This window comes from Plectrocnemia conspersa, unplaced genomic scaffold, assembly GCF_051122295.1.
Source record: "Plectrocnemia conspersa isolate PC_06_02 unplaced genomic scaffold, ASM5112229v1 ptg000008l, whole genome shotgun sequence".
Lineage (NCBI taxonomy): Eukaryota > Metazoa > Arthropoda > Insecta > Trichoptera > Polycentropodidae > Plectrocnemia > Plectrocnemia conspersa.
Window position 1 is genome coordinate 11,948,332 of NW_028277172.1, and position 13,087 is coordinate 11,961,418.

Sequence of the window (13,087 nt, forward strand, 5' to 3'; positions counted from 1 at the left end):
AATATTAATACCCACTAATGATAGAAATAATAACTAATTCAATTTGAACCTAAAAAATATACAACTACATCCTATCATGTTATATAATTAAGTTAAGTGGCGGCTCATAGTAAAAAAAATTTGGGGGTGTGATATTTATTGTAAATTAAAAATATAAATATCATGATAAAAAATGGATCTAGAGGTGCATTACTGCAAACACTGCCGTTATGCCGAGCTGCCTAGACAGTGGCGCTCTCGCTGCCATTTTCGCATTTTTGGGGTGCTAACTAACTGCCGCTGACTAATCTTATTAATTTAACAATAAACATTTATCAAATTAATGACAATATAATTAGTGTTAATTTCAGGAATCGCATTATTTCATATGTAAATATTTGTTTTTTTTGTGATATTGATGGACTTTATTTTTTTACATACTATAAACATTTTTCAAAATCTTTATTATTAATGTATTATGACATTACACATATCTATAAAATATTGTATTATATTTATATTATTTAAGCATTGTTACATTATTATATTATAATTATAAAATACACAAGCTTATGTCTTCTGCTTGCTATATTCTATTCCAACTGTATAAGTGTATCCCTTCAATGAAAGTTTTCATTGCCTTTGTTGCTTCCATGAAAATAATTGAATAAGCAGTTGTATATTATATCTGATTTTCCTTTAATTTCATGTAAACAACTATACAATCCTTCGAATATAAGCTTGTGTATCCATAAATGAATATGCATTATATAAGTATCGATAAGAAATACAATTAGTAGTATGAAAATATTTAAGAAATATCACAAACTAATTAAAATGGCATGCGTGATGGTAGGTCGAATCTACTACTTCCTTTGCTCCGAACGTGTTCCGACCGCCCGAGCTCCCACACCACCACCGACATCATCACGGTGAAAACTTTATTACTACTCCCCCACAAGTATTAACGACAAACATAATACAAGATGTAACAGAACCGTTCATAGTGACAGACATAGATACGACAGTCGCTGTCGAGTCTGACACGTCGGTGACGACGACGATAACGACACAACAGACAACACACACGACACCGTCCGATTTAATAGTGAACGTACCCGATATCACGATGCCCGCGGAAACTACGACGTTAGACGACCAGTCTCGCGTAGAGACCGAGTCGAGCACCTATCCCTCCCCGCCCCGTCACACCTCGGATATGTCATGGCCTACTACCACCACCGTCGCGAGCCCTACAGAGACCTCCACGTTTGAATCATCCATCACACTTCTTGCCTCCCCTGCTACACAGCCAACTGAAGACACAGCAACCACTCTCTTTGCTACCACTATCAATGCCAATGTTGTACAGGTTTGTCTCTCGTACCTCTTGTGCTGCATGAGTTTCTTATTTTCGAAATCTATCTATATCCGACGCCTTGAATGCTGTACAGTATATGTTGGGGAAATTGGAATGCATAAGCATGACTGTATGATTCCTCTACAACCTCGAGGAAGCCATTACACTATTTATAATTTATTATTATTTTAGGTATAGATTTTTTAATGTATAAGTTAAATTATAGCCAGATTCAGTAGTGTAGATTGGTCAAAGCTCATCATATTGTTGACTACTAGTTGTTAGTTAGATATTGTATTTATATTTAAATATCTCAATAATATATATTATCAAACTGTGCACATAGATGATCCTTGACCAAACAGTTCTCAAGAATCTGATTCTAGTACATTGTTAATTTTATTTTTTGTTATACTGTAATGCCTGTCGATTATTATTTATGTTTTTTAAATATTATATAATTTATATTATCTCTAGTTTACACATGCATGTTATTATTAAGAAAAACATATTATTATTTATGAATGCTCTTATTATTTTATATGCTATTATATATGTATACACAATTATGCATACCTAAAACATGTTAATAACTTTTATTTATTATTTACAAATAAAATTGCTGTTGTATATTGGAAACCTTACGAAGTAATATGGCATTTAAAAAATAATAAAAATAAATGTGTCATGTTATTTCCATTTTAATGTTATAAATCGTTAAAATATGTTTATATTATTGTCTCACAAATCTTATGTTATTATTATAATTATTATTATACTCGACAATATATTAATTAAATTGATTATTTTTTTAAAGACTGATGCAACTGGAGAAGATATTGCCAGCTCTTCACCCTCAAAGCATAACATAAATAACGAAGATAATGATGAAGATTTCGATTCGCTCAAAACTATGTTGCCTCTATTAGAATCAGATGATTTACCGGATATTCCATCAAGCTCGTTAGTTCCGCGTAAAGTAAGTTCATCAATATTTGCTCATCACGTAAGTAACGCGCTTTTTCTTTGTTGTCTTCTTTGATACAAACTTTAAAATCCTTCCGAATAGCTCATTTTTCAATTGCAAAAGAAAAACCACATTGCCGCTTGTTTTTACACATTTAGTGATATTACCTATATTCTATAGGTGCTAATAAATGGTGGAAAGGGTGAATTTGATTTTTTCAACTGTTACAATTGAAGACAACCTTTGTCACAAATATCATTTTTTACAGGGGAGTGAAAACTAATTTTCTTCTTTGATTAAAAGATTTTATTTAATACATTTTAAATATTAAAACATAGTAAATTTATATTAGAAATAAAATAATACACTCAAAAAAAGATGAAAAAATAAAAACCAATTGGACTTTGATCGTTTTTCGGGCATTTTTTTTACATTGACAGTTTTTCTGATAAAACTTTATTTTTTTTAATATTTTTTTTATAATTTGCTCGTATTTACCGCTTAAATTTAACGTTATTGAATATATATGTACATACAACCATACAATAAAAATAAAAAATAATAATAAAATAGGAAAAAATATTAAAATTTGCAGAGAATATTAGAAAATAATACAATCTTTATCACTCGAGACACCTTCACTATCCATTTCAATTTATTCCACTGTATTATTGCTTGATAATAAATTTTCATAAAATAAATAAATTGGTAAGATCTCGAAGGTATTTTGTTAAGCTTAATAAATCAGTTTTTTTTGAGCTTTTAAAGGAATGGGTCTATCATATGCTCGCAAAAAGCTTATTGTAATGGGAAGGTAAATATTTTTTGTAATTTTAAATCGATCATTAAGCCCAGAAAAATAGTATTGACGTAGTACCTCGCCTTTTATGAATGATCAAATTTGCCTAAGTTTGATGTTTATCCATAGAAACTTTAAAATATGGTTTTAGAGTATTCTTCATAGAATAAAAATGTTCATTATCCCGTTTTTCTTGATTGAAATGTGTTGGTGTTTTTCTCGCCTTCAAAATAATTTTGTCCCAATTTTTGGTAAAATGTTTTGTTTCTTCAAGCAGGTAATGATTTAAAATCAAATAATAATCAATTATTGTGTAAAATACCCTTATTACCAGTGATGTAACGTACATTTTATGAATCTCTAAATTTTTAAAACGTACCGGAATTTTCACAATAAAATAAAACTGAAAAAAATTGTTCCTAACACAAAAGAATAAAAGTAACAATAGTCAGTCCAATTCTATAGGTTGTTTGTACAAAGTCATAAACATACAACATTGGTTGTTTTTCCAAAAGTGGTGATATTTTTGCCTTCATTTTTTTTGTGAGAATGGTGGTTTTACGATTATTTTTGCATTATAAATGTGCAATATTAAGCCCGCTGTCACCATCACAACTTATGGGATGACCTAATACTATATTAAAGTAATATTTTATTTGCAGCATAATGAACTATTTTATGAATCCGGACCCATCGGACCTGGCAAAACCGATGACGACAATGATGATGAGAACGATAGAGACGATCCATTTACACCGGTAATTCCATCATCTGCTAACAATGCGACTCAAACTACCGAAGACGAAACATTCGAATCACTACCGTTCACGACTAAAGAAAGCACAACCGTAGACGCCACCACGACCGATAAACCCAACACAATAATTGGTCGTACTACTGAGACCATCGAGTTCACGAAACCCGCAAATACTCCACCGCAGATTCAACACAGAACGAAAAAAGTACCGGTCACTGCTGGAAAATATTTCAGCTACATCATACCCGAAGATCTATTTTACGACGTGGAAGACGGTACTAATTTGCGGCTTGCGATGTATGACGTCGAGCACAATCCGCTCAAATCGACGTCATGGGTGCAGTTCAATCCTCAAGCGCGAGAAGTATACGGATTGTAAGTACACTAGTTCAATGCCTTTATAATCAACTATTCCATTACACGGTTTTAATGGATTCCTCAGCATCATAATAAGACTAGCTCCTTTAGGAATTCCAGAACTTAACTATATTACTTGCAACTTTTACTTTGTGAATTATCTTTCCAATTAATTAAAATTAACGTGTTGCAACTAACATTGTCTCTTGAATAGAAAAAAAAATGTTTTATCGACTTTTACATTGATTGGCTTTGATTTGCTCGTTATTTAAAATAAATATCGAGGACAATAAAATAATTAAATTAACAATTTTTCTCATTAAATATTATTAGTATAGCAAATAAAAAAATGCACCACAAACGAACATCTTAGCTATCTACTAACAAACTCTCATTGATGGAAAAAATCGCTTCATGGGTGCTCATATCTCTCCTGCCTTTGTTTGATATGAGATATCAAGATTAAGCAACATTATCAGGACGTGCAATATTATTTTTTTAAATAAAAGCAATGCTCTAATAAGAATAGCTTTCCAAGAGCTGCATGTCGTTATACTTTAAAAAATAAATTTATGTTTATTGGATCTGTAATTTTAAACAAAATAAATTTTCAGGCCATTAGAAGATCACGTATCTAAATGGGAATATATCATGGAAGCCACTGATAGTAAAGGAGCAAGCGTAAATGACACACTAGATATCACAGTTCAACAACACAAAGGAAGAAGGACTGTAAATCATGAATTTTCGATGAAATTAAGAGTTACGAAAAAATACCCTTCCATAGTAGATTGGCAAATACGAATATTGAAGGGCTTGGTCAGTCTGTTCAGAGATACAGACATGGATCAAATCACCGTCAGAAACGTAGTACTCGATACCGATCCCATTGAGTTTATATGGACCAATGACACTCTACCGAAGAACGATTGTCCCAAAACTGATATCGATCGGCTGATGGGGGTGTGTATTTATAATATTTCCTTATCGTTTGCAATCTATGCTATAATTATATAATAATTTTAGATTTTACAATCGAGCCCCGATGGAGATCCATCTGCGGCTTTAACGTCTTCAATGTCGCCAGAATTGAATATCAAAAACGTAAACTGGGCCGGAACAGGCGCATGCCAGGGTCCACCGTCAACACCGACTGCATCTTTGCCAAATCACAATGACAACTTCAATCCGATCCCTCGAAATCAAATAGATCAGATACGAGTGGAAGTTGGTAAATTCCTTTTCTACAAAGTGCCCGAAGTGAGTATTGTTTTCGCTTATGTAATCTATATCTTCAATAAATCGATATATAAATAAATCTATTTATATTTCAGGATACTTTCTACGATCACGAAGATGGCAATGCACGTAATCTTAAAATGTCACTCACAAAAGGCGATCGATCGCCGATACATCATCAAAATTGGCTACAATTTGATTCTAAGAATCAAGAATTTTACGGCTTACCATTGGAAAGAGATAAGGGAAGAAAGGAATATCAACTCGTAAGTGTTTTTAATTTGCTACTAACTGTATCTCCCGTAACATGTGCCTTAAATATAATTGATTATCACAGGTGTGCGAAGATAGAGGTGGCTTAACAGCAAGTGACGCACTGATAGTCGAAGTCTACCCTGGAAATTACTCCAACCCTACTGTAGAATTCAGAATGACGATTGATACTCCGTACGATTCATTCGTACAAAATCCTGCAGCTAAACGAAAGTTTGTCGAAAATCTTTATAAACTCTTTGACGACAAGGATTATATGTCAATCAAAATTAAAAGCATAACCGATAGACCGACAATTGTATCATGGTAAGTGATTATAAAATGTTTAATGAAATTTTCTTTTAAAATCATACTGATTGTATTTAATTAATATTTAGGTACAACACTAGTCTCCCGACTGATAGATGTCCCAACGAAGATATAGATCGGCTCAAGAAAGTATTGACTGTAGATAAAAGCCTTACAGAGAGAGTGCACGAAGTAATGGGAAATGAATTTTCCGTAATGTCTGTCAGCTTCTCTCCCACTGGAGCATGTAACGTCGGCGCTCCTATCATTCCTCACGAACCACCGCCAGTCTATCACACTCCTAACGAAGATGCCACGAAGTCCGTCAGCTCGGACGATTACATTACGACGTTCGTCGTGCCCATAGTCGTCATCGTTTGCATGATATTCGTTGCGTCGTTGATCGCGTGTGCGCTCTACAGACGCAGACGGTCCGGAAAGATGAGCGTCGGTGGCGACGAAGAGAAGCAACCCTTCCGATCGAGAGGCATTCCGGTCATCTTCCAAGATGAACTAGACGAGAAACCGGACCCGTCCAACAAGACTCCCGTAATCATGAAGGAGGAGAAGCCGCCGCTTCTGCCACCGCCGGAATACAAAGGAACTGATAGCGGCTCGCCGACGCCCAGTCACACGCCCTATCATCCCCCTCCGCCTTTCACGGCCTCACGTGAGAACAATAGAAACAATCGACCCAAACCGACGCCAACATACAGGAAGCCGCCACCGTATGTTCCTCCGTAATGTCGCTAAAGCGCTATAAAAAATTGTGACAATTCACAATACGATGACTGTAATAATATATTTCCAGATTAACGCACACTTTTTTTTTATTATTTTATATTCGTGTGCGTATGCGAGAAGCGCAATTTATACCTCGCAAAGTTTTATCAATACTTAGACCCTACAGCCTTGATAACTATTTCTTTTAATAATGTTTTTGATCCTCAATTTTCTGAGGGTGCAGCAGCTCTGCGACTCTAAAGAAAATTGAAATTATTTTATATTCACTATAACATCTGTAGGGTTCTTTACAATTATGATTATTTAACGATTTATATGTACGTATATATAGTAGCTACTGGCACTTAATTGTATCATAGGCGGACAATGGGTCGTCGTGTTAAATAATTATAATTAACATACATATATATTTTATACTTAACAATCTCAACTGTGTACTCGTCGTTTTTATTTTCAATATCGGATGAACCTTAAAAGACTATATCATATATCGAACGCCGATAATCATATATTATATTTAAATATAAACGATCCTTTTAGATGAGCGATCGATTGTAACGTAAGTTTAGTAGCGATAACGACTAATAAAATATCGAATCGAAGACAATTTGTACGCTACTTTATTGAGCAAATTTTTAATATTGGTACATATTATTATGTCCGTATTTACTATAAATTGTATCGTATGTATGTAATGCCATTTGTGTAATTATAGCGGCGCACTCTGTATATATATTTTTATAAAAGAAAATTAATCATAGAATCTTATCGTATAAATTTTAGTTCGACGAACGCCGGAGCGATCGTCACAACACTCAATTTGAACAACGTACCATTGATATAAATAAATTGTATACAAAGGATCACTAGAAGATATATACGAATATTAATATACATATATATTTATAGTGCTTGTTTGAATACAAATATGTATAGTATGAAAATAACTCGGGAGATTATGTCAATTTAAACATTTATTGAAAGAAATCTATCACAACGAAGACTGTCCGATTGATGCAATATGAAATGGTAGTTTCTTTTTTACGGTTTTGTAAAGATTTGCGCATATCGAAACATATCAATCCGGAGCGCGATTTTCTATTTTTATATTTTAGCTCCTCTTTTTTTATTATTTTGTACCGATTATGTGTTAGGAAAGGACGACGATCGCATTCGAGAACATAAGGTAGAGATTTGTAGAGCGGATTTGTAAATTTGTTTTGTATAAGTTTTTTGTAAGTATTTAACGAGATAATAAAGAGATGAAGATGCAAATTGCAATGTAGTTTTATTTTTTGAGCTATTGCTTAAAAATATATCCTTTATTCTAAAGTTTATTGAAAAATTATTTGTATAGTTTTAAATCATAAATAAGAATTGAATAATCAAAAAAAATATAAAACAATCATATTTAGAATTTTCTATAAAAGAAAATAAATTACTTTAGATTATTTCAAAATAAACATAGAAAAAATTCTTTCTATTTTCTTTATAAATAGTGTTCAATAGCTTTCATTTTTGCTTTAGCTGATACCACTTGTACAGTGAACTTCGACTTACATGTAACATGACTTCCGAGCTTTTTGTGATACGAGCAATTTTTTTTATTTGACTCAATGTATGAGCAAAAAATGTATTGCGTAACTTAAAGTTAAGTACATTAATTTATAATGGTATTTTAATTAATATTATTGAGGAACATTGATTTGACCACAGAATAGAGAATACATAGAACGGCCGTTACATACAAATACGCATATAAAAATTGAAGCCATTTGCAGCAACAATTTGACGCGCTCGATTCCGAGAACATCAATTAGGTTAAGTTAATTTAAATTAAAGAATAAATATTATTATATATTAAGTTCCGCAAGTTTTTTTTATTTTTAATACATGTAAGATATTCTCTATGGGCTGTAGTAGCTCATTATTAGAGAAGTTTCAATACCCAATATGTACGACCTAGCTCGATTTTAATTAATCACCACTATATTCATCCGTGAGATTAGGAAATCTCGGTAAACCTAATCTGTGATGATCGATCGGAATTAAAATTATATAATAATCACTAATTCCGATCTCCCAGACACGATAGAAATTTAAAAACACTAACGTTCGTATGGGATTCGAACCCAGGAAGTTTAAGGTCAATAGTCAGAAACTTATATGACTCGTCTATCGTACTCGTCTATTAGTATTGACAAAAAGAACTGCAAAGAAAACTGCCAAACTTTCTTAAATACAATATCCTAATAAATATACAATATACCGTATATATATACTGACAAAAGTCACTTATTGCAAAAACTCTTTACTGAGATATACAAATTTTAAAAAAGCTTTTGTAAAATATTTTGTTAAATATCTATATAAATGATTTTTCAAAAGCAAGCTGCTGGTATATAGTAGAAATAGACTATTGTCTGACAACAATTATGTTATTTTGTAGGTGCCAATTTTATAAAAACTGTAGTTGAAGACTTATGTCAATATATATATACGAATTATACACTACATGTAAATATCTAACATACAATAATTGTCTTTCCAAAATTACTGACCTTTAAAATGGATTAGTTTATACGTTTTCTTTTGATATTTATAAAAGTTTTTGCTATAAAATGTATTCTAACATCTAAAAAATTCAGAAATTATTTAAATTAATTGTATTAAATGAGCACCGAGTGTGAGAAGCAAAATCTTACGCTATTAAGTCATAAACGTCGGCAAGTCGATTGACCTTTTGTTATACCGTCCGATTGATCTTTCAAGTATCTGTCATAAGACAAGGAGTTCGTTGCAGGATTATGAGGCATCACAATTGCCTTTCGAAATCTTCAGAACTACACGTGCCATTGTATTTGTTTTCCCGAAATGCACAACAATATCGTTCCAAACCTACACGAATGAAACCTGTTAAATAACAACACAACGGAGGCAATACTACACACCTCAGTTCGTCATTAATGAACGTTAAAACAAAAATAAGGAGAAAACAAAAATAACTTCCATTTCTGACTCGCTTCCGACAACAGCCAAGAATTTCAAACCGTTGCTATTTAATTTGGACTCGCTGAGTTTGTAAGAGATCATCATTAAGCATCGAATAACGAAAAAGTGTCTGTTTCTCTTTTCACGTCTCTTTGGTCTAGCTCGACGTCCTGAACCTAGAGTTTAACCCACTTTGGATACGACTGGATCCTTAAAACGCAGACACGGATGATGGAATTCACGTACACCATAACATAAACATACACTGTACGCGAGCGTGGTTCAAAATATTTCACAATTTTAATTATACAAACAAAAATATCAAAAATAAATCAAAATAAACACTCCATGACACGAATATCAGGACAAAAATAAGTAAATAAATTTTTACTCTAGTCCTGATGTAAAATAATTGGGTTATTGTGTATGCAAATTATACTGAGCCATCAGAGAAATTAAATATAGCTCATTGAGATTTTCCCACTATTGTTCTCAGAACTCTTAATAATTGTTTTTAGCAAAAGCCACATTTAATTAATTATTATAATTATTACCATAATTTAATTAGGTAGAGTATGTATTTTAACAGATCCTTTTTACATTTTGAAGGAAAAAATAAATATAAAAACAATTTAATTTTTAAACATCTCTACGTAAGTAATGTTTTTTAACCACAGTGACTGTTTAATATATAATTTAAAAAAATACCTAAAAGTTACAATATTGTACATAACGCTTAATATAGATAGACTTTAAAAGCTTAAAACTAATTGTTTCACTTTATAAAGCTTTTTTTAATTTCAAATAGAACTGCGAGCTAAAATAAACTTAATTGTCACCTTTAACGGATAATTCCGGTTAGAGATACGCATTCGTTTCGAAAATAAGCTGCTCCTCATATACCAGCTGGATGTATACATCTGATCAATTTCAAAGAATTTTCAACTATAGATTTGAAACATTCGGAGTATACCAATGGGTACGTCTTTTAGTTACTGAAAACTGCATTTTTTTATCTTATCATATAAGCAACGCAACTGTTAATAAAATGTCCTGATGTACTCGATGATGAGCCTTAAATAAAGTTTTGTTATTGCACAAATTGTGTTCGCCTGGGGCGCCAAAAAAGTCGACAGTGCGTATTGCGTAATTTGCCTAAGCGTCAAGGTGAAAAATCACTTTATTATACAATTATAAAATTACTCCAATATAAGTTCTAGTTTTATAAAAATTATCAAGTTTCAAAATGTTTTCCGCGTTTATGGATTTTATCAACCGTTCCTGATATTGGATGTGTAAATTATAATAATTTTAATTACTATTAATCGTGAAAAGTAATTGCTGGTGAAATAGTATTTAATAATCGTATTTAGGATGATCTAGGATGGAATCTGCCGCCCCGAGCAAACTAGGCATTTGACTAGAGGCAAAGTAGTCGTTAGCCGAAGTCGTGCGAAGTCCGAGTAGCGTTACCACACACTCGTCCAACTTTGCGAGAATCTCATACGCGCGCGAGCTCCCCGAAATGGATGACGTCCACTGCTCTGTGCGCTCTTGCGTATTATAACTATAAGCGTGTTGTGAACACAAAAAAAACAAATGAAGAAAATTGAGATAGTAAATTATTGCAATGCACTATTCACTCCAGTGCTAGATGTAGACGACGATGTTATTTTTCTATTGTAGCCCCTGTATGTGACAAATAGAAAATCTTTTTTCCTTAATTCCTTTATAGGAATTTTGTTAATTTGCTGGATTTGCACCCAGGCATCGTAGACCTTCTTTTTATCCTTGTGCCCTTTATCGTTAGAAGAAATATTTTAAAACCAAATGTGCAGAATTATAATAAATTCTTAAAATATTGTAGTTATTACTTTGTTATCCGATGATTTTATTTTAAAATTAACAAGCTTTAAAATGTTTTCCAAATTTATGGATTTATTATTCGTATCGGGGGGGGGGGGGGTCTTAGTTTTGGCTAGGATGCTAAATATATCCAAACCAAAAGCATCGTTTTGCTTACGAAAAGTTTCTCCTGCTATACCACTCGTTTTGAACTTAATTAAATAATTATTTTCAATCTCGTCGTTCGTGCGGCGTGTGGTCTGTGGGGCGTGTTTTATTTATCGCGATTTTGTCACGCGGCAACACCGCAGCAGCTCGCGCCGATCGAGGTCGAGCCCGGGCGCATCGGGTACCGCAAGCGCACGAAGCTTCGAAGCGACGTTCGCAGCAGCGGCAGCGGCGGAGAGCGACAGTCGAGCGGGGCGAAGGAGCGAGCGGGTGCGCGGGTGTGCGAGAGTGCGGGGGAGCGGAGGAGAGGCAATCGGCGACGGTGAGGTCATCCGTCGGCCATCTTGTCGGGCGGTGTTGCCAGGGCGGCGTCGAGAGTTCGTTGGGCGTTGGTCGAGGAGAGATGGCGGCCATCCGCAAGAAGCTGGTGATCGTGGGCGACGGCGCCTGCGGAAAGACCTGCCTGCTGATCGTGTTCAGCAAGGACCAGTTCCCCGAGGTGTACGTGCCGACGGTGTTCGAGAACTACGTGGCCGACATCGAGGTGGACGGCAAGCAGGTGGAGCTGGCGCTGTGGGACACGGCCGGCCAGGAGGACTACGACCGGCTGCGGCCGCTCAGCTACCCCGACACCGACGTCATCCTGATGTGCTTCTCGGTCGACTCGCCCGACTCGCTCGAGAACATCCCCGAGAAGTGGACGCCCGAGGTGAAGCACTTCTGTCCGTCGGTGCCCATCATCTTGGTGGGAAACAAGAAGGACCTGCGCAACGACCCGGCCACCGTCACCGAGCTGCGCAAGATCAAGCAGGAACCCGTTAAGCCCCAGGAGGGCCGCGCCATGGCGGAGAAGATCAACGCGTTCGCGTACCTCGAGTGCTCGGCCAAGAGCAAGGAGGGCGTGCGCGAGGTGTTCGAGATGGCCACCCGCGCCGCTCTGCAGGTCAAGAAGAAGAAGAAGACCAGGTGCGAGCTCCTCTAGGTCGTCGCGCCCACCCGGAAGTGCCTGTAAAGACTGTCCGGCGTCCGTTTCGACGCGCGCGCTATGTAAATAATTTAGTCGTTAAGCCCGTTTCTTTTTATACTATTCGACGCCGAAATTATTTTAACCTCACCGGCGTGCCGTTCTTTCGATCGTTGTATATTTCTTCATACTGTATAAACATTTTATTTTTTGCTTATTAAATATTTTAGTAAAATAATTCACTTTGTTTTCATACGTTACATACTATAAGCTGGTGAGTATCGGATTTTATCTACCATCCTGTTATCCTCTCATCGGCCGTCTAATCCTTTAATTATGCTTCCATAAAAAACTTG

At 34.9% G+C, this 13,087-nt stretch overlaps 3 protein-coding genes across 9 annotated transcripts in view; all 3 read left to right on the forward strand.

Annotated features, from left to right (window-relative positions):
• The window catches only part of Dg (Dystroglycan), a 122,171-nt gene extending 114,133 nt beyond the window's left edge, over nucleotides 1-8,038 (forward strand). For 3 of the 7 annotated variants that reach the window (XM_088191017.1, XM_088191019.1, XM_088191018.1), the window contains 8 exons: nucleotides 836-1,351; nucleotides 2,157-2,318; nucleotides 3,768-4,237; nucleotides 4,834-5,182; nucleotides 5,246-5,479; nucleotides 5,554-5,724; nucleotides 5,796-6,037; nucleotides 6,109-8,038. In XM_088191017.1, the coding sequence (XP_088047143.1) occupies nucleotides 836-1,351; nucleotides 2,157-2,318; nucleotides 3,768-4,237; nucleotides 4,834-5,182; nucleotides 5,246-5,479; nucleotides 5,554-5,724; nucleotides 5,796-6,037; nucleotides 6,109-6,763 (2,799 nt within the window). In that variant the 3' untranslated portion in view covers nucleotides 6,764-8,038. The remainder of the gene's footprint in view (nucleotides 1-835; nucleotides 1,352-2,156; nucleotides 2,319-3,767; nucleotides 4,238-4,833; nucleotides 5,183-5,245; nucleotides 5,480-5,553; nucleotides 5,725-5,795; nucleotides 6,038-6,108) is intronic. The other 4 variants (XM_088191021.1, XM_088191022.1, XM_088191023.1 and 1 more) reach the window with 2 other exon arrangements.
• Adss (adenylosuccinate synthetase) overlaps nucleotides 1-13,087 on the forward strand; it is a 397,806-nt gene that overhangs the window by 342,693 nt on the left and 42,026 nt on the right. The gene's annotated exons all lie outside the window — the stretch shown is intronic.
• On the forward strand, nucleotides 11,885-12,966 carry Rho1 (ras-like GTP-binding protein Rho1). Its single transcript, XM_088191032.1, has one exon. The coding sequence runs from the start codon at nucleotides 12,171-12,173 to the stop codon at nucleotides 12,747-12,749; it is 579 nt and encodes a 192-aa protein (XP_088047158.1). The 5' UTR covers nucleotides 11,885-12,170; the 3' UTR covers nucleotides 12,750-12,966.